The sequence below is a fragment of the Aotus nancymaae genome, unplaced genomic scaffold (assembly GCF_030222135.1).
Source record: "Aotus nancymaae isolate 86718 unplaced genomic scaffold, 86718_ANA_hifiasm-v0.15.2.pri h1tg000043l, whole genome shotgun sequence".
Classification (NCBI taxonomy): Eukaryota; Metazoa; Chordata; class Mammalia; order Primates; family Aotidae; genus Aotus; species Aotus nancymaae.
In genome coordinates this window covers 14,047,927-14,074,437 of record NW_026988457.1, presented here as the reverse complement: position 1 = coordinate 14,074,437, position 26,511 = coordinate 14,047,927, and the positions used below count along the sequence as shown (strand labels likewise).

General features: G+C 37.5%; 1 protein-coding gene, 1 non-coding gene and 2 pseudogenes across 2 annotated transcripts in view; 2 read left to right on the top strand and 2 right to left on the bottom strand.

Moving 5' to 3' along the window:
- Window positions 1–26,511, top strand: part of VWA8 (von Willebrand factor A domain containing 8) — a 421,567-nt gene that overhangs the window by 30,001 nt on the left and 365,055 nt on the right. The window contains exons 3-4 of the mRNA XM_012476777.2: window positions 15,827–15,957; window positions 20,292–20,402. Of these exons, the coding sequence (XP_012332200.2) occupies window positions 15,827–15,957; window positions 20,292–20,402 (242 nt within the window). The remainder of the gene's footprint in view (window positions 1–15,826; window positions 15,958–20,291; window positions 20,403–26,511) is intronic.
- LOC135268779 (lysine--tRNA ligase-like) lies at window positions 2,591–6,050 on the bottom strand (annotated as a pseudogene).
- On the top strand, window positions 10,907–12,037 carry LOC105734075 (actin, cytoplasmic 1-like; annotated as a pseudogene).
- On the bottom strand, window positions 24,942–25,048 carry LOC135268824 (U6 spliceosomal RNA). The gene has a single exon (XR_010337160.1). It is a non-coding gene; the product is annotated as a U6 spliceosomal RNA (small nuclear RNA).

The following is a 26,511-nucleotide window of genomic DNA, read 5'->3' as shown; positions in this document are numbered from 1 at the left end:
AAATATTTTTAATGTAGTCTCATTTATTTGTTTTTGCTTTTGTAGCTTGAACTTTTGGTTGAGATATCAAAAAAAAAAAAAAAAAAAAAAAAATCATTGCCAAGGCCAATGTCCAGGAGCTTTTTCCTGGGAATGTTATTTCTCAGGTCTTACATTTAGGGTTGATTTTTGTATATGGTGTGAGATTGTATATGGTGTAATACAGTTACAAATTATATGTGCAGCGGCTCATGCCTATAATCCCAGTACTTTGGGAGGTCAAGGCAGGAGGATTATTTGAGCCAAGGAGTTCAAGATCAGCTATGGCAACATAGTGAGGTCGAGTCTATACACAAAAAATTAATTAGCCGGATGTGGTGGCACACAACTGTAGCCCCAGCTACTTGGGAGGCTGAGGTGGGAGAATTGCTTAAGCCTGGGAGGTTGAGACTGCAGTGACCCATGATTGTGCCACTTCGCTCCAGCCTGAGTGACAAAGCAAGACCCTATCTTAAAAAAAAAAAAAATTGTAGTATAATTTTCAATCAGGAAGTGTGATATTTCCAACTTTGTTTTTCTTTCTCAGAAATGTTTTGGCTATTTGAGATCTTTTGTATTTTTTACAAATTTTAGGATTTTTTTTCTATCTGTGAAGAATGCCTTTGGTATTTTGATAGGTATTGCATGGAATCTGTATACTGCTTTGGATAGTATAGACATCTTCACAATATTAATAGGTATGGGATATTTTTGTATTTATTTGTGTCCCCTATGATCCTTTTTATTCCTGAGGCATCTGTTATAATCGCTTTACTTTCACTTTTTAATTTATTTGAGTCTTCTTTTTTTTTTTTAAGGTAAGTTGAGAGTTTATCAGTTTTCTTTTTTCTTTTTTTTTTTTTATTGCATTTTAGGTTTTGGGGTACATGTGAAGAACATGCAAGATTGTTGCATAGGTGCATACGTGGCAGTGTGATTTGCTGCCTTCCTCCCCTTCACCTATATGTGGCATTTCTCCCCATGCTATCCCTCCCCAACTCCCCACCCCCCGCTGTCCCTCCCCTATTTCCCCCCATCAGACCCCAGTGTGTAGTGCTCCCCTCCCTGTGTCCATGTGTTCTCATTGTTCAACACCCGCCTATGAGTGAGAACATGCAGTGAGTTTTATTTTTTCAAAAAACCTCCTCTTAGTTTTATTGATTCTCTCTATAGTTTTTCTGTTCTCTATTTGATTTATTTCTGTTATGTTCTTTGTTTCCTTTCTTCTGCTGTCTTTGGGTTTAGTTTGTTCTTTTTTTCTAGTTATTAAGGCAGAATGTTAAACTATTCAGAATCTTTTTTAATGGAGGCATCTATTGCTATGAACTTCTCTCTTAGAACTGCTTTTGCTGTGTCCCACAGGTTTTGGCATGTTGTGTTTCCATTATCATTTGTCTCAAGATATTTTAAAATTTCCCTTTTGATTTGTTCTTGGCCCGTTGGTTGTTCAAGAACATGTTGTTTAATTTCCACATATTTGTAAATTTTCTAGGATTCTTCCTGTTATTGTTTTCTAGTTTCATATTATTAAGGTCTGAAATGGTACTAGCTATGATTTCAGTTTTCTAAATTTGTTAAGACTTGTTTTCTGGACTAATGTGGACAATTTTGGAGACTGCTTTATGTGTGCTAGAGATACATGTGTATCCTGCTGATGTTGGATGTAAAATTTCAAATATGTCTGTTAGGTTCATTTGGTCTAAGGTGCAATTTAAATTCAGTATTTCCTTATCAATTTTCTGTTTGGTTGATATATCCTTTGTTGAAAATTGAGGATTGAAGTCCCCTACTATTATTGTATTGCTCTCTATTTCTCTCTTTCTCTCTTCATGTCCATTAATATTTGCTTTAATGTATTTAGGTGCTACAATGTTGGGTGAATATATATTAAATAATGACCTTCTTTGTCTCTTGTGACAGAATTTGATTTGAAGTCTATTTTATTAGTTGTTAGTATAGCCATTCATGCTTTCTTTTGGTTACTATTTTCATAGAATATCTTATCTTCTTTCTTCCATCCCTTCACATTTGGCCTGTCTGTCCTTAAAGCTAAAGTGAGTCTCTTGTAGGCAGCATATAATTGAATCCCCCCCTTTTTTTTTTAAAATCCGTGCAGCCCCTCTTAGAGAATTTATTTACATTCAAGATAATTATTCATAGATAAGGACTCACTATTTCCATTGTGTTTTTTGTTTTCTGGCTGTTTTATAGATCCTTTGTTCCTTTCTTTCTCTATTGTTACCCTCTGTGATTTGATAATTTTCTGTAGCACTATGATTTCTTTCTCTGTATTGTTTTTGTATCTGCTGTACTTTTGTTGAAGGTTACCATGAGGCTTACATAAAACATCTCATAATTTTGGTTTTTTTTTTTTTTTTCGAAGAGAAGAGACAAATTGTTTACTTGGTAACAAGGAATGAAAAGAAATTCTTAATTCCTTTTCTGTCTTCTGATGGCTGAATTGAACTGTGGTAGTCAAATGGAAAGCAACACACAATAATTACCTTGCAGACCTTGATCTTTTGCAGAAATGCAAAGATGCTTGACTTATACAACTTGCAATTATCATTTTCTAGACAGAAGTGCCAGCTGTTGTGCTTTCTAGTGTATCTGTGGTTGCTACATTCTCCTTCTTGTCTTTGGGTTTAATAGCAGAAAATAGAAGGAAATAGTAGTACTTCCTTGATGTTGTTGGAATCTGTTGAGAAAAATGGTAACTCAGTCAATGCCCATGCCTGTACGTATTCCAGGGTGGTACAGAAGTTTTCATCTATGAACATGGTCTCATCATCACCTGTGGCCTTGGCTTTGGCCTATCTTTCAAAAAGCTGCTGCTGTGGCAGAGGATCATTTAGCTCAGTTTAGGCATTGCATGTCTCTTTCTTCATGACAGGCAGCTCCAAGTGCTCTGTCAGATTCTCTTTAGAGCAGTGCCATTTAGCCACAGGACTCATTATCTCTGGATGATCACAGATTAATGTAGGATTGATGCAAGTCACCTCCAGAAACTTCCCCACAAGCTTGTCAAGGAGCCTGGCTGTGGTCCAAGGTGGAGGGTATTCAATAGCTTCAGCCACAGAGATATTATTAAGAATTTTGTGAGTTTCATCAGTTTCAAAGAGGTTAGTTTCTGGCAGCATTACCCCCAGTGCTTCCTCAAGTTCTTCTACCATGCTGATTCTCTGGAAGTGTGGGGTGAAGTCAGTATCATAGGCCTGGCCCTATGGGCCATCTGGGTGGTAGTTGACCTTGTAACTGCCTGTAATATGCTTCACCATCCCTGAAACCATCTTCTCTGTGATTTCCATGAGATCGTGATAGTCTGCATAGGCCATGTAGAACTCACAGGTGGTGAACTCAGGATTGTACAGGTCTAGTGGTGATGAATTCTCTCAGCCTTTGCTTGTCTGGGAAATACTTTATTTCTCCTTAATTTCTGAAGGACAGCTTTTCTGAGTGTAGTATTTTTGACTGGCAGTTTTTTTCTTTCAGCACTTTGACTATATTATTCCATTCTCTCATGTCCTGCATGGCTTCTATGGAGATATCTGATAGTCTAATGGGGATTCCCTTATATGTGACTTGATGCTTATATGTGACTTTTGTTGCTTTTAAAACTCTCTGTCTTTGACTGACAGACTAATTATAATATACGTTGGAGAGTATCTCATTGGATTAAATCTGTTTCGAGACTTTCAAGCTTCGTGAATCTGATGTCCATATATCTTCCAATACTTGGGAAATTTCAGGAATTATTTCATTAAATAAGCTTTCTGTCCTTATCTTTGTCTCCTCTCCATCTGAATATCCCATAATGTGAGTGAGTATTCACTTAGTAGTGTCCCATAAGTCCCATGGGCTGTTTCACTCTTTTTTCTTTTTCTTTCCCTCCCTCCCTTCCTCCCTCCCTTCCTTCCTTCCTTCCTTCCTTCCTTCTCCTTTTTCCCTTCTCTTCTTGTTTCTTTTCTTTCGACTGGGTAATTTCAGAAGACCTATTTTCAAGTTCAGTTATTCTTGGTTTGCTTGATCTCATCTATTATTGAAGTTCTGTCTAGTATTTTTTATTTCATTGACTGCATTCTCCAGCTCCAAGATTTCTATTTGGTTCTTTTTTATGATACCTGTCTGTTTGTTGTATATCTCAGATTATGAATTGTTTTCCTGATTTCATTGAATTGTCTATCTGTATTCTCTTATATCTTGCTGAATTTCCTTAAGATTGTTATTTTGAATTCCTTTTTAGGCCATTTGTAAATATCCATTTCTTTGGGATCAGTTACTGGGGAATTATTGTGTTTCTTTGGTGGTGTCATGTTTCTTTGCTGTTTCATTTTTTGTGGGGGGGTATGTTGTGTGTGTGTTTGTGTTCTGATGTTGATTTCTATGCATTTGGTAGAGGAGTCACCTCTTCTAACTTTACAGAGTGGCTTTCGTAGGGGAAGACTTTCACCTGCATATGGGCTTGAAGATACTAGTTGAGTATGTGGGAGCAGTGGTGTAGCCTCTGTGCAGCTTCAGCTTCTTTAATTGTGATCAGTTTCAGCAATGACTACAGGTGCCTTGGTGGTCTAGGCTGCAGGAGTTTGTGGCAGTGATGGTGGCAACATAGGTTATTAGGGTCCTCATTGGCCAAAGTTTCAGGGATCCTCCTGTTCTTGTCTTTCCCACAACAGAAGGTCTTAGATTAGGGTATCTGTCTTGATGTCTGGTCTGACACAGCCCACAGGCAGACACAGCCGCACTTGGATCTGGGGCACAGGTCCTGAATTCCTAGGCCCAGGTTCTTGTGAAATTACTGAAACACTGTGATTCGAGGTGTTGGTTCACTCTTCAAGTCGTACGTGGATGCAGTTCTCCCACAAAACTGAGGTCTCTTTCTCTGAAGCACTTTCTAACAGCTTGCACCCAAGGGGCAGGGATATAGCTCTGGCTCTGACCCTGGAGGGCAGGGTGCAAAACTGGCATGGCTCCAGGGAAGAAGGAGAACCCCAAAGGCTCAGGCCCTAGGGAATAGGGCACAGCTGCAATTTGGGACCTAGAATCAAGAGGACACAGTGGCAACTTGAGTCCTGGGGGATGAGATGTCACACACTAATTACTCTTGACACTGGGATGGTGACACTCAGCAATAGCCCAGGTTCTTTGCAGCCAGGTGCAGCACTGTCAAGAACCCATACATGGCAAGGCACTGATATGGCCCAGTGGACAGGGAGAAGTACAGCATCACTCCACTCCCTGGGGAGTTGGGGGTTCTTAGCAGCTCAGATTCTGGGTTCCTAGTCCTGTTCCAAGGAGGATGGGCCCTGTGGCCATTTGACTGGTAGGGCAGGGACATGGCTCATCCAAAGCTTTGATTTCCTAGAATTAAGATGCTGCATCAACTTGGCCCTAGAATATGCAGCTACATGGATTGGAGGAAGTTCTGGTTCCCTGAGAGGAAGGGTACAGTGTCAGCTATGTCACACAGTGTCATACATCTTCTATGGTGTGCCAGAGGGTTGGGGCATCCAGGACGATAGGATGTTGCATTGGTGTGGTGTCTGGGAGTAGTTTGATGCTGTGGGTCCCTGGTAAGAGTGTCACTTCAGCTCAGTCCCTGAAGGGCAGGGTGCACCAATGTCTGCGATGCAGGGCATGGAGCAACTCCATGGTAACTTGGAGCATAGCAGTAGCTAAATTTAGGGTTGGAGGGCTACCAGATAGCTGTGCTGCAGTGATGGCAAAGCCTCCAGGATGGAGGGGTGCAATGACTACCCATCTCTGGAATAGGATGCACTGTAGCAGTGGCTCTGGTTGCAACACAGTGGTAGCTTAGTGTCAGTTTCTTCTCTGGGAGTACCACAGCATGTATATTCTGGGGAGCTCCCTCAGCTGGGCTCAGAGCCTGTGAGGACTGCAGGAATCTCTGATAGCAAAGACTGCAGTTATCCATGGAAGTAATGGGAGCTGTTAGGGTCCTTCTGCTTACCTTTTTCCTGCAGAGAGAAATCCCTCTTGGGTCCAAGCTGAACCCAACTAGGGACTGAGATCATCCTTGGCAGAGGCAAAAGTTTCCTTTCCTTCTCTATGTGGCCATCCTGGGTTTCTGTGCTCTACAGGATTTTTCCTACTCCTTTGCAGTTCTCCAGTGTGCTCCTTTAGTTATTTTGGTTGAAATATAGTTTTTTCATTTGCTTGATTTAGCTTTTTTTGTGGGGGAGAACGGTGCTAGGAACTTCTAGTCAGCCGTCTTACTGATATCACTTAGCAATGATCCCATTTACTGTGTAGAATTATGCTATTTAGTCTCTAAATATTTGAAGATTTTCCAAAGATCATTCCATTACTAATCTCTAATTTAATTTAATTTTGGTCAGAGAACGTACTTTGTATGGCTTGAATCCTCATGAAATGTATCTGATGTTTTAAAAAATGACTGTATATGTGTATCATTTAAGACAACATTTTGTATATATACTATTTTGTATATACAGAATATTTTCTTAATTTTTTTAAGTATGCAGGCCATACTTTTGTATATACAGACCCTTTTCATAAAACAATGTATTGTGGACATTTTCTTATGTAAAATATTTTCTAAACCATGACTTTAAAAAAGTAACTTTTTTCAAGCCTGTAATCCCAGCACTTTGGGAGGCCGAGGCGGGTGGATCACGAGGTCCAGAGATCGAGACCATCCTGGTCAACATGGTGAAACCCCGTCTCTACTAACACACACAAAAAAATTAGCTGGGCATGGTGGCGCATGCCTGTAATCCCAGCTACTCAGGAGGCTGGGGCAGGAGAATTGCCTGAACCCAGGAGGCGGAGGTTGGGGTGAGCCAAGATTGCGCCATTGCACTCCAGCCTGGGTAACGAGCGAAACTCCGTCTCAAAAAAAAAAGAAGTAACTTTTTTGCAGAATTAATATATTTTTGTGATTCAGAAATCAAAACAATATAAAAAAGTATATATTGAGAAATTATATATTCACCCCATTCTCATTCATGTTAATTCTCACAGTATTAGTTTCAGAGAAATCTGTCCTGCATTTTTCTATACAAACACAAGCAAATATACATGTATACCCTTATTTTTGTACCCTTACACAAAAAGTGAATAACATGACCCTTATTGAATATGGATATGTATAATTATTTAATACATATTGATGAATTTTTCCAATTTTAAGAAAAACTGAGTGTCTTCTTTGTGCTGAGCACTGTGCTGGCCAATGCTGTAGGTATTTAGTTTTGATAACAGCTATATTAGATCATAGAAACATCAGCCCACTTTATAAATGATTGGCTTTATATAAGCTGATGTTTTATATATGACATCTTCAAAGAATCTTATTTTATTCATCTTTGTGTTTTTGGTGCTGAGCATATAGTAGATTCTTAATAAATACAGCTGTGTGAATAAATTAATTTTTTAGTTGAGTTTTTGTCTGTGTTGTAAATAATGAGGACTTTGGTGCTAAATATTTTCATCCTTCATGTTCATTGTATCTAACTATAGAATGTTATATGATAAATAGAGGAAAGTTTAGCAGATGAGCACATTGCAGTGAGGAGGTTAGTCACACTTCTTTTGAAATCTCGTGTTGTGATGTGGTAGAAAAATCAAATTCAGGGGAGTGTTACGGGCCTAAGTTCAGATTCTTTCTGAGCTATTTTGTGGGGCGATGAAATGAAATGGTAATGAAATGTCAAGGTAAAGTACTCTAACACAGGCTTTCCTAGTGAGGATGTGGTAAGTACTGGGTTCTTTCTCTCTTATTTCTTCAGATTTGACTGTAGGCCTAGCAGGTAATTTGAGTGTAAACTCAGGAGCCTATTCATATCTACCAAGTCCACACTACACAGCCTGCTGTCCAGGGTATACAACAGAGATAGGAGTTTGCAGGTAAGGATGAGACTTGAATAATTCTCCTGAACCTGGTTCTCATTGGCTGAGGGACTTGGGGTGGTGCTTTACCTATAATCCTCACAAACCATACTCAATAAGTATTATTACCTCTCTTTTGAAAATAAGGCAACTTAGACCTGAAAGAGTCAAAATGTGTGTCTAAGGACATGGATAAAAGACAGGATGAAAACTCACAGTAGATCTGTCTGGCTTCAAAGGCTTTTTTTTTTTCTCCATTTTATTATGTTGCCTTTTGGGATACTAAGAAAACATCACCAGTTTTGAAGGATTTATTATAATAGAATGTGACCTATGCTTAATTTTCTGGAATTTTAACTTTTATATATATGAAATTTTGAGTTCATGAAGGGAGAAAATTATAATTTAGGTAACTATGATAAAATTACTTTAAAGCCTTTGAATATGGCTGGGCAAAATATAGTATATATTTTTTTGAAAACAAATATTGGTTAGGAACTGAATCAGGGATTTAGCAAAATATGAATTACATGTCATATTTTTACATAGAAAAGGAATCTTAGAATATAGAATCAAGCTCTTGGGGATTAGTTTGGCGTTGGTTTATTATTATGTGGACTCCTAGAAGGTAGCATCTTGTGCCTGAAAACACTGAAGTTGGGGATTTCTCTTGTGTACTGTGCTGTGTTTATATTAGGTTAAGCATGGCAGTTTGGCACTTTGTTTTGCAATGTACAGTCTTAAATCTTGTTTCTATTTCTGGCATGCTTTTAAGTATGACTCATGTTTTCTTGAGGCTATTTTAAAAATACAGCTAGTTTCAAGCGTTAATGTAAAATATACCACAGATACCACATAGCACTACATGATGCTTGCTTTCAGTATTTTAATGCAATTTCTTGACAAATTAAATATAGATATGCTTTTTTGACAAAACACACTATACTAAAACATGAATAAGTGAAAGTTGGATTTTCTTTGAGAAGTAGATCCTCTGATAAAATAATATTAATTACAAAATGAATAGGAATTTTAATAAAAGGAATAAAACATATCATTGATAATACCAAAAAGAAGCAGAACTAATGGCTGGAACAGCAAGTCCACTAAATTTGATGTAGCCCTGAGAGGTCCACACTTGTAGGGAAATAAAATCTTGCACCAGAAGCTGGACACCTGTTGAAAAGCTTTTGGAGGGGCTGTAGAACTTAATGACTCAAATACAAATTTTGGACTTAAACAACTTAGGTGTTATAGACAAATGACACTACATTTCCAGTTTTGATTTTCTTACTATTAAATGGGAATAATGAATATTTAACAAACACAGCATTTACTATTATTAGATACTGTTCTGAGTGCTTAATATAATCCTCATAACAACTTTATAAGTACGTACAATTATATCTACTCTACAGATGAGGAAACTGAACAGAGGTTAAACAACTTGATTAAGGTTACATAGCTAGTAAATAGTCTGTCTTGGATCTATGCCCTTACACAATAGGGTCTGCTGCCTTCTAGAATTGTTATGAGATCCTATATGAAAAATCATTTGTATGTTTACCTGGTACCTGGTAGGAGTGCAGTAAATTATAACCATTAGTAGTATTGTTATTGGGGGAGAATAAAAGCAGGGAAAAGATAGGCTCTTTGTGAAGGTATACCATAGACTACAAGGCCAGCCATAGGATTCAGCAGTAGCTTATATATATTAAGAAACTTATGTAAAACTGGAATGTGATGATGAGAGCCTTAGAGATCCTGACAACTCCTGCAGGCTTAATCTAAAGCTAGAACTTATTCTCTACTGATTTCCTCCCTTAGAGTTTTATCTTTCAGACGGTAAAGGAAATAAGAGAGAAACTCTCTGGGCTTAATTGTGACTAACTCATTAGTGGTGTGCAGGCAACAGAGGACTTGAGTGAAAATAATGTCTACACAGTATTTCTCAACTATGGTGCCATTGACATACTGGATAGGATGAGACTCTCTTGGACATTGTATTTACCATCACTAAATATCAATAGTGTACCAAATTATTTGTTATCCTCCAGATCTTTGCAACAGCCCAAAGTACTCACAGACATTTTCCAAATGCCTTCTGGCAGGCCTAGAATGGTAGCAGTATGGTCACCATTTGGGAACCACTGTTGAGTGGTAAGAATAAAGGAAGGGATTTCTGAGAATAATCAGATGTGCCTTGAGGCAGTGTTCTCAGTACATGTGCTTTATGCGGAAGTGGAGGACACTCCCATGAGCATAAACAGGATTATGCATAATTCCCAGGGCTCTAGTTTTAAATAACTCCATGGTTTGCTCTCCTACTTAAGAAAATACACTGGTATACAAGTGACTCTTTTGTTATGTCTATAACTTCAATTCTGCTCAAGTTTGCTTAAAAAAATGAAACGATAAGTTATTCCTAAACATCAGCACTTTATTATACAGACAATTTATGAGGGGCAGGTCTCACATTTGATTAGGAGCTACTACCTTAGATTTTAAAAAAATCTTGAAAAGGAATATGATTCCAAGGTCAAAACATTCAAAACGAACTGGAAGTATAGAACTAAATTGAGACTCCATAATTATAAATAGTTACCAATTGTTATAAATAATAAAAGGTGGGAGGAAGCTGAAGAAACCAACTTGGCTTTACCTTATGGAACTTTACAAATTTTGGATTTTAAATTATCAAGTCCAGGTAATGGAAGGTCAGGCACATTGCCAAAGCTGAATACAAAGTGACACAAAACTGTAAGAGTACTATAGCGAGTGCTTGTGGCCAAATTAAGCAGAGACTTATGAAAAGGTAAAGAAAAAAACCCAAAGTGTTTAAGTTTGTAATTATATGTTTGATATCAGAGTAGGAAGAGGTAATAGATTTGCAGCATAGGGAACATTGTGTAGTTTTACTAATAAAGAAGTTAAGGTGACCGCCAAGACCGGGTCCTCCCCGCAAGCACAGAGCTTCGCCCTTGCTGCTCCGCTACCCGTCCACACCCACTGCCAGCTCGCCATGGATGATGATATCGCTGCACTTGTTGTGGACAACGGCTCTGGCATGTGCAAGGCCAGCTTCGTGGGTGACGATGCTCCCCAGGCAGTCTTCCCCTCCAGTGTGGGGTGCCCCAGGCACCAGGGCGTGATGGTGGGCCTGGGTCAGAAGGACTCCTATGTGGATTACGAGGCCCAGAGCAAGAGAGACTTCCTGACCCCGAAGTACCCCATCGAGCATGGCATTGTCACCAACTGGGACGACATGAAGAAGATCTGGCACCACACTTTCTACAACTAGCTGCATGTGGCTCCTGAGGAGCACCCCGTACTGCTTACTGAGGCGCCCCTGAACCCCAAGGCCAACCGTGAGAAGATGACCCAGATCATGTTTGAGACCTTCAATACCCCAGCCATGTATGTGGCCATCCAGGCCTTGCTTTCCTTGTACACCTCTGGCCGTACCATTGGCATCGTGATGTACTCCAGTGATGGGGTCACCCACACTGTGCCCATCTATAAGGGGTATGTCCTCCCCCACACCATCCTGCGTCTGGACCTGGCTGGCCAGGACCTGACTGACTACCTCATGAAGATCCTCACTGAGCGCGACCACAGTTTCACCACCGTGACTGAGTGGGAAATCATACGTGACATCAAGGAGAAGCTGTGCTATGTCATCCTGGACTTCGAGCAGGAGATGGCCATGGCTGCCTCCAGCTCCTGCCTGGAGAAGAGCTATGAGCTGCCTGATGGCCAGGTTATCACCATCAGCAACGAGCGGTTCTGCTGCCCTGAGGTGCTCTTCCACCCTTCTTTCCTGGGCATGGAATCTTGTGGCATCCATGAAACTACCTTCAACTCCATCATGAAATGTGACATGGACATCCACAATGACCTGTACGCCAACACAGTGCTTTCTGGCGTTACCACCATGTACCCTGGCATCGCGGACAGGATGCAGAAGGAGATCACTGCCCAGGCACCTAGCACGATGAAGATCAAGATCATTGCTCCTCCCGAGTGCAAGTACCCCGTGTGGATCAGTGGCTCCATCCTGGCCTTGCTGTCCACCTTCCAGCAGATGTGGATCAGCAAGCAGGAGTACGATGAGTCCAGCACCTCCATAGTCCACCACAAATGCTTTTAGGTGGACTGTGACTTTAGTTGTGTTACACCCTTTCTTTCTTTCATATATGTGTGTGTGTGTGTGTGTATATATATATATATGTATATATTTTATTGCATTTTAGGTTCTGGGGTACATGTAAAGAACATGCAGGATTGTTGCATAGGTACATACATGGCAATGTGGTTTGCTGCCTCCATCCCCGTCACCTATATCTGGCGTTTCTCCTCATGTTATCCCTCCCCAACTCCCTACCCCACATTGTCCCTCCCCTAGTCCCCCCCCACAGACCCCAGTGTGTGATGCTCCCCTCCCTGTGTCCATATGTTCTCATCGTTCAACACCCGCTTATGAGTGAGAACATGCAGTGTCTGATTTTCTGTTCTTGTGTCAGTTTGCTGAGAATGATGGTTTCCAGGTTCATCCATGTCCCTACAAAGGGCACGAACTCATCGTTTTTTATGGCTGCATAGTACTCCATGGTATATATGTGCCACATTTTCTCTGTCCAGTCTATCATCGGTGGGCATTTGGGTTGGTTCCAAGTCTTTGCTATTGTAAACAGTGCCGCAATGAACATAGGTGTGCATGTGTCTTTATAATAGAATGATTTATAATCCTTTGGATATATACCCAGTAATGGGATTGCTGGGTCAAATGGAATTTCTATTTCTAGGTCCTTGAGGAATCGCCACACTGTCTTTCACAATTGTTGAACTAATTTACACTCCCACTTACAGTGTAAAAACGTTCCTATTTCTCCACATCCTCTCCAGCATCTGTTGTCTCCAGAATTTTTAATGATCGCCATTCTAACTAGCATTAGATGGTATCTCAATGTGGTTTTGATTTGCATTCTCTAATGACCAGTGATGATGAGCATTTTTTCATATGTTTGTTGGCCTCATATATGTCTTCTTTTGAAAAGTGCTGTTCATATCCTTGCCCACTTTTGAATGGGTTTGTTTTTTTCTTGTAAATCTGTTTTAGTTCTTTGTAGATTTTGGATATAAGTCCTTTGACACCCTTTCTTGACAAAACCTAACTTGCGCAGAAAACAAGATGAGATTGGCATGGCTTTGTTTGTTTGTTTGTTTGTTTGTTTGGTTTTGGTTTTTTGTTTTTAGCTTGACTCAGGATTTAAAAACTGGAACAGTGAAGGGGACAGCAGTCGGTTGGAGTGAACATCCCCCAAAGTTCTACAGTGTGGCCGAGGACTTGATTGTATATTGTTCTTTTTTTTAAAGTCATTCCAAATATCGTGAGATGCATTGTTACAGGAGGTTCCTTGCCCTCCCAAAAGCCACCCCACTTCTCTCTAAGGAGAATGGCCCAGTCCTCTCCTGAGTCCATCCACACAGGGGATGGACTAGGATCCCTGTGTAGATGGACTAGCAAGGTAATAGCATTGCTTTTGCTGTAAATTATGTAATGAAAGTTTTTAAAAATTTCACCTTAATGCTTTTTTTATTTTGTTTTATTTTGAAAGATTTTAGCATCTGTGGCTACCCCTTTTTTGTCCCTCAACTTGAGATGTATGATGGCTTTTGGTCTCCCTGGTAGTGGGTGGAGGCAGCCAGGGCTTACCTGTATATTGACTTGAGACCAGTTGAATAAAGTGCACACCTTAAAAAAAAAAAGAAGTTAAGATGTCTTAACTCATTTTGTTTCATCCTTAAGCAGCAAGAAGGCTGAATTGTCTTGAAGCAAGAAAGAGTAGACTGTATATTATAAAAATGGATTTGAGCCTAAAGTAGAAAAGAAAATAGGTAAAAGGGCATGTGATAGTTGTAAATAAGATTAACTCTCTAGACTCAGGCCAGTTGAATGCTAGCATCGTGAAACTACCTAATAGATAGCTTGAAAGTGTGGGTCTTAGAGCAGTATTTTTCAATCTATTTTTCTTTATTACTTGCCTGTGGATATTTTCTCTCTGTAATTATTCCTTTCTAACTCCATGAAATTTGAATACCATAGATATGTTATGTATTTTTTTATGTACTTTGTCCTTTTAGAGGACCACAAACTATTGTAACATCTAAACATTTTTTTCAAGTCCCCCTTCCAGGAACCAACTTTTACCCTGCTAGGGGTGATGTGCCCCCATGCATGTCTTAGAGGATTCATAAAAACAAGAGAAAAACCAAACAGTTTACTTGAGTAATGAGTCTCTTGGTTTTCAGAATTATGAGCATTTATTTTGGGGAGGTTATAATATGCTTTTAGTGTGGCTCCAGTGACATAATAAACCAAACAATTTGCCCAAAACCTTGTTCTTGATCTTCCTACCAGGATAATGAAAATCAGAAAATTATCTTTTCCCGTGATTAGATGTTTGTTTTCTTTGGGGCAGGGGAGTACAGGAGAGACTACCCTAACAATATTGTGCTGTCAGGGGAGAAGCACTAGAGATTTAGTCCTAGGCAAGCTTTCTTAGTTGGATCTTTCAACTAATCCATGACTTCAGTGGGTGATTAAACAAAGTTTAGCATGTATGGAATATTTACTACATATAAAAGATGTTACATAATATAGATGTCTGTGTCTGTCTGTATAAAATGCAACATAATAAAACAAACACTGTAACCCACATCTAATGTAAGAAGTAGAATATTACCATTATCCTTGAAGCTATACATGAGAATCTCTTTGATTCCATGGCCACTTCTTACCCCTAAGTATCCAATTATCATCAACTTACTATTCCTTTGCTTTTTTTTTTTCTTTTTCAAGTACTGTTTTATCACATATGTATGTATTTCTAAAGAATTCATTTGCTAGTTTACTGAGATTTATCAATATGCTATTACATTATCCATGATTTATTCTTAATTTTTTCACTCAATATTATACCTTTAAGGGTTAAGCATATCATTGGAAGTGGGGGTCTTTCTTTCTGTTTTTGTCACTGTATAATATTTCATTGGGTGTATTTATTCATTGTCTTGTCTCCAGTTTTAGTTTGAACAATTCTCTGAGTATTATACATGTCTCCTGATGTACAAGGTTATGAGTTTTTCTTTTATACCCAGGAATGGAGTCACTGGGTCATTGGGTGATATACATATGAGCAAAAACAAACTAATTATATTAATTTAAACATTTTAGAAAATGCTTAGTTAGAAGTTGAGCATATTGGTGGGGTGATTTAATAGTAGACTTGGAAGGGCATTGCATGGGTAGTCTTCTGTTCACAAAAGAGTTTGGTATAGAAGAATAGACTTAAATAGTTAATTCTAAAAAAGTAAAGTCTACATCAAATATTCTAACCATGATGTTTGGGAGATCTTACAGCCCATTACCAACTTAAGTTGTAGTATGCTTTTCTCAGACTTTTTAAGACTGATAATCATTAACACTTCTGGGATGATTTGGTCGTATCTCTCTTTTGGAACAAAAAGATTGGAATATAAAATTTTGATGAAAGTAATCAAACCAGTTTCTCAAATCATCCTTGAAAATCACTTTTATTTCTTTAGGAACAGTTATAGGTGATTATTCAAATGTTATGGTAAGCTTTCAAGTATGGAATATGTAATTCTTTGCGGCTTATATATAAGTATATAGGTAATATATATATATGTTTATCTGGGCAGACAAACATATAGACACTTGGTGAATTTTCACATAGTTTTACAATAAGACCATTGTTGTCAATGCTAAAACAAGATTAAGTTTATAATACATATGTTTATAAATACATATAAACATATATTTTATATACATAATATATATAAATATATCTGTATTACTTGGAGATTTATAAGTAATACTTAAATTTGCATTTCATTTTCTCTTTTTTCTTTATAGTTTCAGCCTCTCTGGCTCAATCTGTAGTTCAGCATCTAAGATGGATAATGCAGAAGGATCTGTTGGGGCAAGATGTCTTTCTAATAGGACCTCCTGGGCCTCTTCGGCGCTCTATTGCTATGCAGTACTTGGTGAGCAGTTAATTCTTGTCAATTTCTAAGGGTCTTAACTTTGTAAGCTATGAAATAAAATAAGATTAAGAATTAATAAAAAATATCAGAATTAGTCATTATTTGAAACAAATGCTGACATCAAAGGGTGACTTGTTTATAAACTGTTTGGTATAAATTATTTGGGAGTCAAATGTACATTTACCTTTTATAGCTTTAGCAAATTTTTACTGTAACTGGAATGTCCCCCACTTTCAGTAGAAAAGAAATATAATTTCAGGCAATGAGTAGCAGATAGAATCAGCAACTCTAAAATTACAAAACAAAACTTAGTATTATGCTGCTCAGTGAACATTCTCTTATCTCAGGCTCACATTTTTAAAAGCCAAACAATTCCCTTGACTTTTGAAAGTTATGCAGTCTTTAAAGGAAGCCTCAGGTTTGTAGAGAGCATCTCTTCTGTGTTACATACTCTCCTTTTTTTTTTCTTTAAATAGATGAGAAAACAAGTTCACAAAGGTTAAATAACTCACTCAAGCTTTATCCAGCTGGTAAATAATAGAGCTGGACTTGAAATCCCATCATGTTTCCCCTTTCTGACATGTTGTCCTCTTAAACGTTTGCAGTTCTTTGAGAACTGTTGTTAAGTGAACTGAAGCTCAAATCTCAACCCAAATAAGAAAATTTACAAGTCTTGTCCAGGCACAGTGGCTCATGCCTGTAATCTCAGCACTTTGGAAGACCGAGGTGGGTGGATCATCTGAGGTCAGGAGTTTGAGACCAGCCTGGCCAACATGGTGAAACCCTGTCTCTACTAAAAATGCAAAAATTAGCGGGGCATAGTGCTGGGTGCCGTAATCCCAGCTACTGGGGAGGCTGAAGCAAGAGAATTGCTTGAAGTTGGGAGGCAGAAGTTGCAGCAAGCCAAGACCATGCCACTGCACTCCAGCCTGGGCGACAGAGTAAGACTCCATCTTAAAAAACAAAAACAAAAAACAAATAAAAACAAAAGAAAATGTGCAAGTTTTTTTTCACTATTTTGTCGTAGGCATTATCCTAATGATTCATGGAAGAATGCGATCAGATGAAGCTGTGTTCTGGAGTTATTTTTTTACGATGAAGAGGAAAAACCTTATTTAAAGCTTCCTTGTATTATTTGCTATGAAATGATTGATTTCTATGCTATTGAAATCTACCTTGTACACTCTTCTATTTCAGTGGTGAATTTTCTTTGATACTTTAAAAATCGTGGGGCAGAAATAATGAATACATGAATAAATCAGAGCCTAACTCGCACTAGCACATTGCTTTCATATCTTTTATTTATCCCTAGAATTAGTTTGTGAGGTAAAATGTGCCACTGTAGAGCCATCCTCACTTTATTAATATAAGGTAAAGGGGCCTTATGTAAGATGCTGAGTCAGCTACTGAGCTATTGAGAATTACAGATCCAGAGCTCCCTACTTTTTTTTTTGAGATGGAGTCTCGCTCTGTCACCCAGGCTGGAGTGCAGTGGCTTGATCTTGGTTCACTGCAACTTCCTCCTCCTGGGTTCAAGAGACTCTCCTGCCTCAGCCTCCCGAGTAGCTGGGACGACAGGCGTGTGGCACAAGGCCTGGGTAATTTTTGTATTTTTAGTAGAGACAGGGTTTCACCATATTGGCCAGGCTGGTCTTGAACTCCTGACCTCTGGTAATCCACCCGCCTCAGCCTCCCAAAGTGGTAAGATTACAGGTGTGAGTCACCACCTCTGGCCAAGCCGTTTTAATTTTAAGATGTGTACTTGGTACCTTTCTTATTTCAGAGACCACAGTATCTCACTGAGATTTTGTTGCTGGCAAGGCTTTGAAGCTTGTTGAGAATGTGAATGAGAAAGGCTAAGAGATTATAAGAAGACTTGTTGGTTCAAAAATGCAACATAGGTTTATAAGTGTGAAACCTGTATCTTGTAAAAAGAAATGAACAACACATTCAGCTTTAAATTGTGGAATGAAGCTGAGGCAACCATAGGTTGTGGATACACATAAGAAAACTTAATACTAGCCTAACCTACCTTGCACGCTCTGCAGTGAGTACTATTGCCACTAAGAATAAAAGCCCATGCAGAGTGATAGCCAGAGTGGATGAGATCTTTAAAGGCAGAAAATTTGGAGAAAGTATGGTAAACCCTGAGAAATTAAATAGGAAAAATTTCATAGTTGTGTTTACTTTATACTTAACTCATATAAAAGGACTTTTGTAGTTTTTTTAAAAAAATTAGACCACTGCTGCCTCTTCCATCTGCTGCTCCTCATGCTGTTTGTGAATGTACTCATGCCTCTTCATGAATCAGCACCTGAGGAGACGCTGGTGCTTGTCATGGCTGATGAAGAGCCAAGGAAGCTGAGGATAATGATCATGTAGCAGTTCAGGGTGTAACTCTGTGCAATTTAACAATAAGAGGCATACATCACTTTGTCAACCAATGGAAGCCTATTGTGAATGACAGGGTTTTTAAGTGAGGGAGATCATATCCAGCCAGTCAGTAAAGCAGACAAGAAGATGCTAGTGATGTGTTCCAGAAGCCAGAAGTAGATACCTACCAACAACAGAAATTGCTACTTTACTCCAAAATTGTGCTCTCTCAGCCAGTTCATTTGTTTTTAGGGAAACATCCTTTGGTATCACCACATCTTCACCACTACTCTGTGTTTTCTGTATTTAAAAATTTTTCCTCCTTTTAGGCCTGGCGTGGTGGCTCATGTCTGTGATCCCAGCACTTTGGGAGGCCTAGGTGGCCAGATCACTTGAGGTCAGGAGTTCGAGATCCATCTGGCCAACATGGTGAAATCCCATCTGTACTAAAAAATACAAAAATTAGCCAGGCGTGGTGGCACATGCCTGTAGTCCCAGCCACTCTGGAGGCTAAGGCACCAGAATTGCTTGAACCGGGGAAGCAGAGGTTGCAGTGAGCCGAGATCGTACCACTGCACTCCAGCCTGGGTGACAGAGTGAGAATCTGTCTTAAAAAAAAAAAAAAATTTTTTTCCCCTCCTTTCCATCCATACATAAAATTACGGCAACATGGCAACAAGCACAGTAAAGAAAATCTAGATTACAACAATAATATGTTTTATCAATAACATATGAAGATAGGATAGAGAAAAAGATTCCCTTGTATGGCAGTATCCCATTTTGCCATTAATGTCATGTTCATTCCCTTTTTCCTTTATACGTCAGTAAATCAGTTTGTTCCCCATGTTTAATAAAAACTTACTGTGTGCCTTATTTGATTGGAGAATGACATGGTAAAGCCAAAGATAATGTTAAAAACTTTTTGCACATGATTACAGGGCAAAAGACTTAAGGATAGATAAATTATCTTGAAACAGATGAATTCTGCATAATTTCCCCTTCAAATCTCATGATTTTTTTGATTAATTTTTTTCTCCTCCTCCTGCTCTTTCTCCTCCTTTCTTTTCCTCCTCCTCTTTCTTCAACTCCTTCCCCTCCTTTTTTAAATCCTCCTTTTACTTCTCCTATAACTATGCAAGTGTTTATCTTCTGTTCACCTAATTATTGGTGTTTTTTTTTTTAATTTTTTCTGAGATGGAGTCTTGCTTTGTTGTCCAGGCTGGAGTGCAATGGCATGATCTCTGCTCACTGCAGCCTCCACCTCCTGGGTTCAAGCAATTCTCCTGCCTCAGCCTCCCAAGTAGTTGGGACTTACAGGTACGTGCCACCATGCCCAGCTAATTTTTGTAGTTTTAGTAGAGATGGGGTTTTACCATGTTGGCCAGGCTGGTCTTGAACTCCCAACCTCAGGTGATCTGCCCACCTTGGCCTCCCAAAGTGCTGGGATTACAGGTGTGAGCTACTGCACCTGGCTGATTATTGGTATTTTTACTTTGTTTTCACATTTGGTAAAGTACTTAACATACTGTATACACTTGGCAAACATTGATCAATGGAAAAAATTAATCTAAATCACCCTTTTAAAAAAGATGAACATTACTTACAGAAATGGCTATAGTTTGTGGGAAAACAAAGTAGTAATACTGTCAAATTATTAGTCATTATATTTGGAAATAATTCTACTGGAAAAATTAAGGTGTGTAAAATTGAATTTTCATTATTATTACTTAAATAATAGGATTGAGTACCACAGAAGAAGGGCTCTGAGAAGATATGTAGATATTTGATTAACATTCAATTTATTTCATTTTTCTCAAAGCTGAGACTCAACAAGTTTCAATCCAGAATTATGTTTTAAAATGCTCTTCTTGAGGGTAGTGACATTGTCAGATAACTTGTTCCAAATCATATGCTGGGAATTTGATTTTATTTTTGGAATAATTTCATTCTCTGCTCTACAGGAGCTGACTAAACGGGAGGTCGAATACATTGCCCTGTCAAGGGACACCACTGAAACTGATCTCAAACAGCGGCGAGAGATCCGTGAGGGCACAGCTTTTTACATTGATCAGGCAAGTTCTGTTACACTCTAGCCCGTGACCGTGTACTCCAGGTCTATGCAAGATTAATTTTTTTTAAAAGAATTATACTTTAAGTTCTGAGATACATGTGCAGAACACGAAGGTTTGTTATATAGGTATACATGTGCCATGGTGATTTGCTGCACCCATCAACCCATCATCTACATTAGGTATTTCTCCTAATGTTATCCCTCCCCTAGCTCCCTAACCCCCGACAGGCCCTGGTGTGTGATGTTCCCCTCCCTGTGTCCATGTGTTCTCATTGTTCCACTCCCACTTATGAGTGAGAACATGCGGTGTTTGGTTTTCTGTTCCTGTGTTAGTTTGTTGAGAATGATGGTTTCCAGCTTCATCTACGTCACTGCAAAGGACATGAACTCATCCTTTTTATGGCTGCATAATATTCTGTGGTGTATATGTGCCACATTTTCTTTATCCGGTCTATCATTGATGGGAATTTGGGTTGGTTCCAAGTCTTTGCTATTGTGAATAGTGCCGCAATAAACATACGTGTGCATGTGTCTTTATAATAGAATGATTTATAATCCTTTGGATATACCCAGTAATGGGATTGCTAGGTCAAATGGTATTTCTGGTTCTAGATCCTTGAGGAATTGCCACACTGTCTTCTACAGTGGTTGAACTAATTTATGCTCCCACCAACAGTGTAAAAGCGTTCCTATTTCTCCACATCCTCTCTAGCATCTGTTGTTTCCTGACTTTTCAATGATTGCCATTCTAATTGGCGTGAGAGTTATCTCATTACAGTTTTGATTTGCATTTCTCTAGTGACCAATGATGATAAGCTTTTTTTCATGTTTGTTGGCCACATAAATTTCTTCTTTTGAGAAGTGTCTGTTCATATCTTTTGCCCCCTTTTTGTTAATGTTGTTTGGTTGTTTTTTTGTTTTTGTAAATTTGTTTAAGTTCTTTGTAGATTCTGGATATTAGCCCTTTGTCAGATGGATAGATTGCAAAAATTTTCTCCCATTCTGTAGATTGTCTGTTGACTCTGAGGATAGTTACTTTTGCTGTGCAGAACTACCTAGTTTATTGAGAGTTGATGGAACATATCTCAAAATAATAAGAGCTATTTATGACAAACCCACAGCCAGTATCATACTGAATGGGCAAAAGCTGGAAGCATTCCCTTTGAAAACAGCACAAGACAAGGATGCCCTCTCTTACCATTCCTATTCAACATAGCATTAGAAGTTCTGGCTAGGGCAATCAGACAAGAGAAAGAAATAAAGGGTATTCAAATAGGAAGAGAGGAAGTGAAATTGTCTCTGTTTGCAGAAGACCCTATTGTCTCAGACCAAAATCTCCTGAAGCTGAAAAGCAACTTCAGCAAAGTCTCAGGATACAAAATCATGTGTAAAAATCACAAGCATTCCTATACACCAATAATAGACAAACAGAGAGCCAAATCATGAGTGAACTCCCATTCACAATTACTGCAAAGAGAATAAAATACCTAGGAATACAACTTACAAAGGAGTTGAAGGACCTCTTCAACAAGAACAAACCACTGTTCAGGGAAGTAAGAGAGAACACAAACAAATGGAAAAACATTCCATGCTCATGGTTAGGAAGAATCAATATCATGAAAATGGCCATACTGCCCTAAGTAATTTATGTATTCAGTGCTATCCCCATCAAGCTACCATTGACTTTCTTCAAAGAATTAGAAAAAACTACTTTAAATTTCATATGGAACCAAAAAAGAGCCCATATAGCCAAGGCAATCCTAAGCAAAGAGAACAAAGCTGGAAGCATCACGCTACCTGACTTCAAATTATACTACAAGGCTGCAGTAAGTAAAATAGCATAGTACTGGCACTGAAACAGATATATAAACCAATGGAACAGAACAGAGGCTTCAGAAATAATGCCACACTTATAGAAGATTGATTTTTAAAGTAGAAAGAGAGTATCTCATATAATAGTAAAAGACAGATGTACTGTGCTCTCTCTAGACAGATTTAATTTAGATTTTTGGTTTCACTGTTATTGGAAATGTCTTCTTGGTTTAGTACTAAATGAGAAATCCTAGATGAAACTAATGGTTCTAAAATGTTAGTTAAAGATCAATATGCTGATTTTGTAATTTTAAATTGTTTCCCTTTGGGAGGCCGAGGTGGGTGGATCACGAGGTCACGAGATTGAGACCATCCCCGTCAACATGGTGAAACCCCGTCTCTACTAAAAATACAAAAATTAGCTGGGCACGGTGGCATGTGCCTGTAATCCCAGCTACTCAGGAGGCTGAGGCAGGAGAATTGCCTGAACCCAAGAGGCGGAGGTTGCGGTGAGCTGAGATCATGCCATTGCACTCCAGCCTGGGTAACAAGAGCGAAACTCCGTCTCAAAAAAAAAGAAAAAAAAAATTGTTTCCTACTACCTGCCTATAGAAATTTTATTTCTTAAAAAATAAATTAAGGAGATTTGATATAGGAAATTGTCTAGCATATTTATTAAAGTATTTTCAATCTATAGGTCACTTGGTTAAAGGGATATTAAAGGTAATGAAAGTAAATATACACTTCCAGAAACTACAGATTTTTCTCTGATGGGAGAGCGTTTTAGGTACCGATTACCAACTAACATAATGTTTTATGAATGTTATAATGAAACTTGTTTCATATTTCTTCAAATACATTGTTTAAAAGATTGTTCTTAGGAATATTTGATAGAAAAAAGATAGAGATTATAAACAAGCAATTCATAGAGAAAATATTTCAAATATTCAATAATTTCATGAAAAGATACTAGACTTTCTTATTTACATAAATAAAAATTTAAAAACCATGAGCTGTTATTTTTCTTTTACCTCTCAGATTGGCAAAAATTAAAGAATTTGCGAATGTCCAGTGTTGATGAGGAAGAAGAGAGGAGGAAACAGCATTGCTATTGATGGCAGCAGAAATTAATGCAATTTAAAAAGAACGTTTGGCAGTATTTATCAAAAGAAAAGAACTTAGACATGCATTTGGACCCAGCAGTTATGTTTCTAGCACTTTTACTCTAGCGTATTCACATAAAACATGACAAGTTGTATGTACAAGGATGTTTATCATAACATTGTTTGAAACTGTATAAAACAGAATGAAAAGAGTGATGTATAGTTAAAGAGACTAATGAAATAATGATAAGTAGAATACTCTTTAGTTATTAAAAAGAACGTGATGAATATGTACCTACTGATAGGAAAGACGTGCAGGGTATATTAAGTGAAAAAAAATAAAGTTACAAGGCAAAATATGTACTGTGATCCCATTTGTGTTAGAAAGAAGACCAGAAATGCATATATGTTTGTTTATACATTGAAAACTTCCAGGAGGATGTACAAGGAGCAGTTAGCAGAGTGTACATAAAGTATGTTACAGAAGTATGAATTGGAGTCTGGAGTAGGATAAGGAAGAGATTTTCATAGTTCTTTAAATTTGAAGCTTTAGCGTGAACATACTATAACTTTATAATTAAAAGACTGTAGTTGTAAAAAAAAACCAATGAGTGAGAAGTTTTTTGAGGAATAGGATATTCATATGGCCTCTTGTGTTATGTATTAATTACAACAGAAGAAAATGCACTTAAAATGGAGAGATTTGGCAGACACTACCTTAAATGATGGTCTTCAAATTTAGCATCATCTAGTGGGAATGTCTGAGAAATTCAGATTTCCCATAATTAAAAAGTGATCCTTCACAGACAAAGCACCTAAACAAATTTTAAAGGAACCCATTTTGTTTACATAATGCCAAGGGTTCACTTCATAGATTACTTCTGATTACAAATGGGAAAAATTAATGTACCTTTACAACGATGAGATCTGGCATTAGCTCCATTAACCAACTTATACAACAGAATTATCAATAGTGGGAGAGGAGCTTATGTGATGTGAATGCTGATGTGATTCAATGAGACGTTTACCTCTACAGGGCAAGAGTACTACAATAGGTGTACTAAGAGTACTTCAGCATTACCAATGTAGTACTGTTACTAACAACGTTTATCGTTAGCTATCAGACTGATCTAGAATCTGTGATATTTTGTAAGACAACAACTTGGACTCCTAAAACATTTTTAACGTCATAAAAATCAAAACAGGCAAGGAGTGGTTCCAGATTAAAAGATTGAGGATGGAGAATGATTTAGTTTCCTTATTGCACTGTAGTGCAGTTAGCCATTTTTGTTGTCTTTTATATTCAAATTTCTTATATTAAAATATAAATTAAAAATTTTAAATAACTTATAGTTAAATTTTAAAACAAAGACTATAATTAGCAGACATAATTCTATAGTATAATTTTACCAGGGAATTTTTAAAGAGCTGTTTGTGCTCGTGTACATTACCTATAAATGGTAATAGGTAACACCTACTATAATAATTTTCTATCTAACTTTCCAGTTTTGTAGTAAAATTCTCCTGTAGCCAAGAGGCTCTTGTATTCATCATTTTAAACATTTTTAACACTCCTGTGTTTTCTTTGTGAAGAAGTATCTTTTTTTTTTTTTTTTTTTCCAAAAAAATAAAAGGAATGCTTTACGAATTTGTGTGCCATCCTTGAGTAAGGGTCATACTAATCTTCTTTGTATCATTCTGATTTTAGTATATGTGCTGCTGAAGTGAGCACTAAGTGCCTTTTGAAATATGAATTTGGATTTATATTTCTGTCTTGTTGACTTTGACTCTCAATTTATTCCAAACCTGGTGATCCATGTAATACCCACATTATAAAAATATATTTGTATTCAAAAGCTTATATTTATTAAAAGCTTATATTTATTTTTAAAATGAACAACTTGCATTTTTCATGTGGTAAGAAAGGTAACAGGGAAGTCCTAATTTCTTTTTCCAGTTGGTTATCTTTCAGAAAGGGTAGATATTAATTCACGGGATCATTTCCACTGAACTTCTTTGTAAGCCGTTTGGAATAGTAGATAGAGTTATTTGATTAAGGGTGTTTAATTTTTAAAATTTCATGTTGGGTTATTTTTCTAAAATATGTGATCTGGTAATCCCTAAATTTTCAACACATTTAAAACTCATGTGAAGATTTAGGCTACTAAACAGTAAATCTGGAATATGCAGTTAATACAGATAATTGAAATTTTAAATTCAGGATTTTTTTTAAGCATACAGCTTTTGATTGCTTGCATTTCTGCTCTCATGATACACATAAGGGTGTTGTAAGTCCCACACCACCCCCAATTGACAAGGTTTTAAAGATATTTGCCTGCTTTTCTAGACTCAAAGAAGGTAAGAGTGAGGGATGGGATTTGAGTTGGAATAGTGAGGACCTGGGTAAAGGGATTAGAAGTTGAAACAACTGCCTAAGTAGAGGGAGGAGATAGGATATATTTAAATGATGGTGAAAAAACTGGCTTTGTTTGGTGGAGTATGGATTTAAAACTATATATTTAAAATCAATTTTATAACTTGCAATAGTAAGAAGAGAAAGTGGATTTTTAAATGTGTTTATTATTTTAAGGAGAGCTTAAAACTTTAGCTTTTTGGAAATTGAGTTGTTTTAGGAAACTAAATTTATTGATTATCTAAAGATTTATTTGTTGAACAATTATAGTAAATTATTTAGGTGAAACTTTCTGAAATGATACAGTCCTTTGGCCATTCTAAAAAGCATATTTTTAGATGATATATATTTTACAGTTTATCCAGCCTAGGTAACAAAGTGAGACTCTGTAAAAAAAAAAAAAAAAAAAGTGACGATGTTCATGATAACAGTGACAATAATAGTATTAATAACAGTAACAGCAACTAATTGTTTTTTAAAGTTTACTGTGTGCCTGAAGTTATCTGATTTAATCTTCTATACATTCTATGAAATAAGCACCAAAATCACCCTAGTTTTAGAGAGAAATGGAGGCTCAGTGACTAATCTAAGCCACCCATAATAAGGAAATGGTAGAGCAACCAAAAATCAGTCTGATTCTATTCTGATATATTAAAATGAAGAACTTGAAATGTAATTTAAAACTTTTTTCTTTAGCTTCTTTAGTACTTTTACACTGTAGCTATCTTGAGTAAATCTGAAGCTTTCTGGACTCAATAATGACTATATTATTAATAATAAAA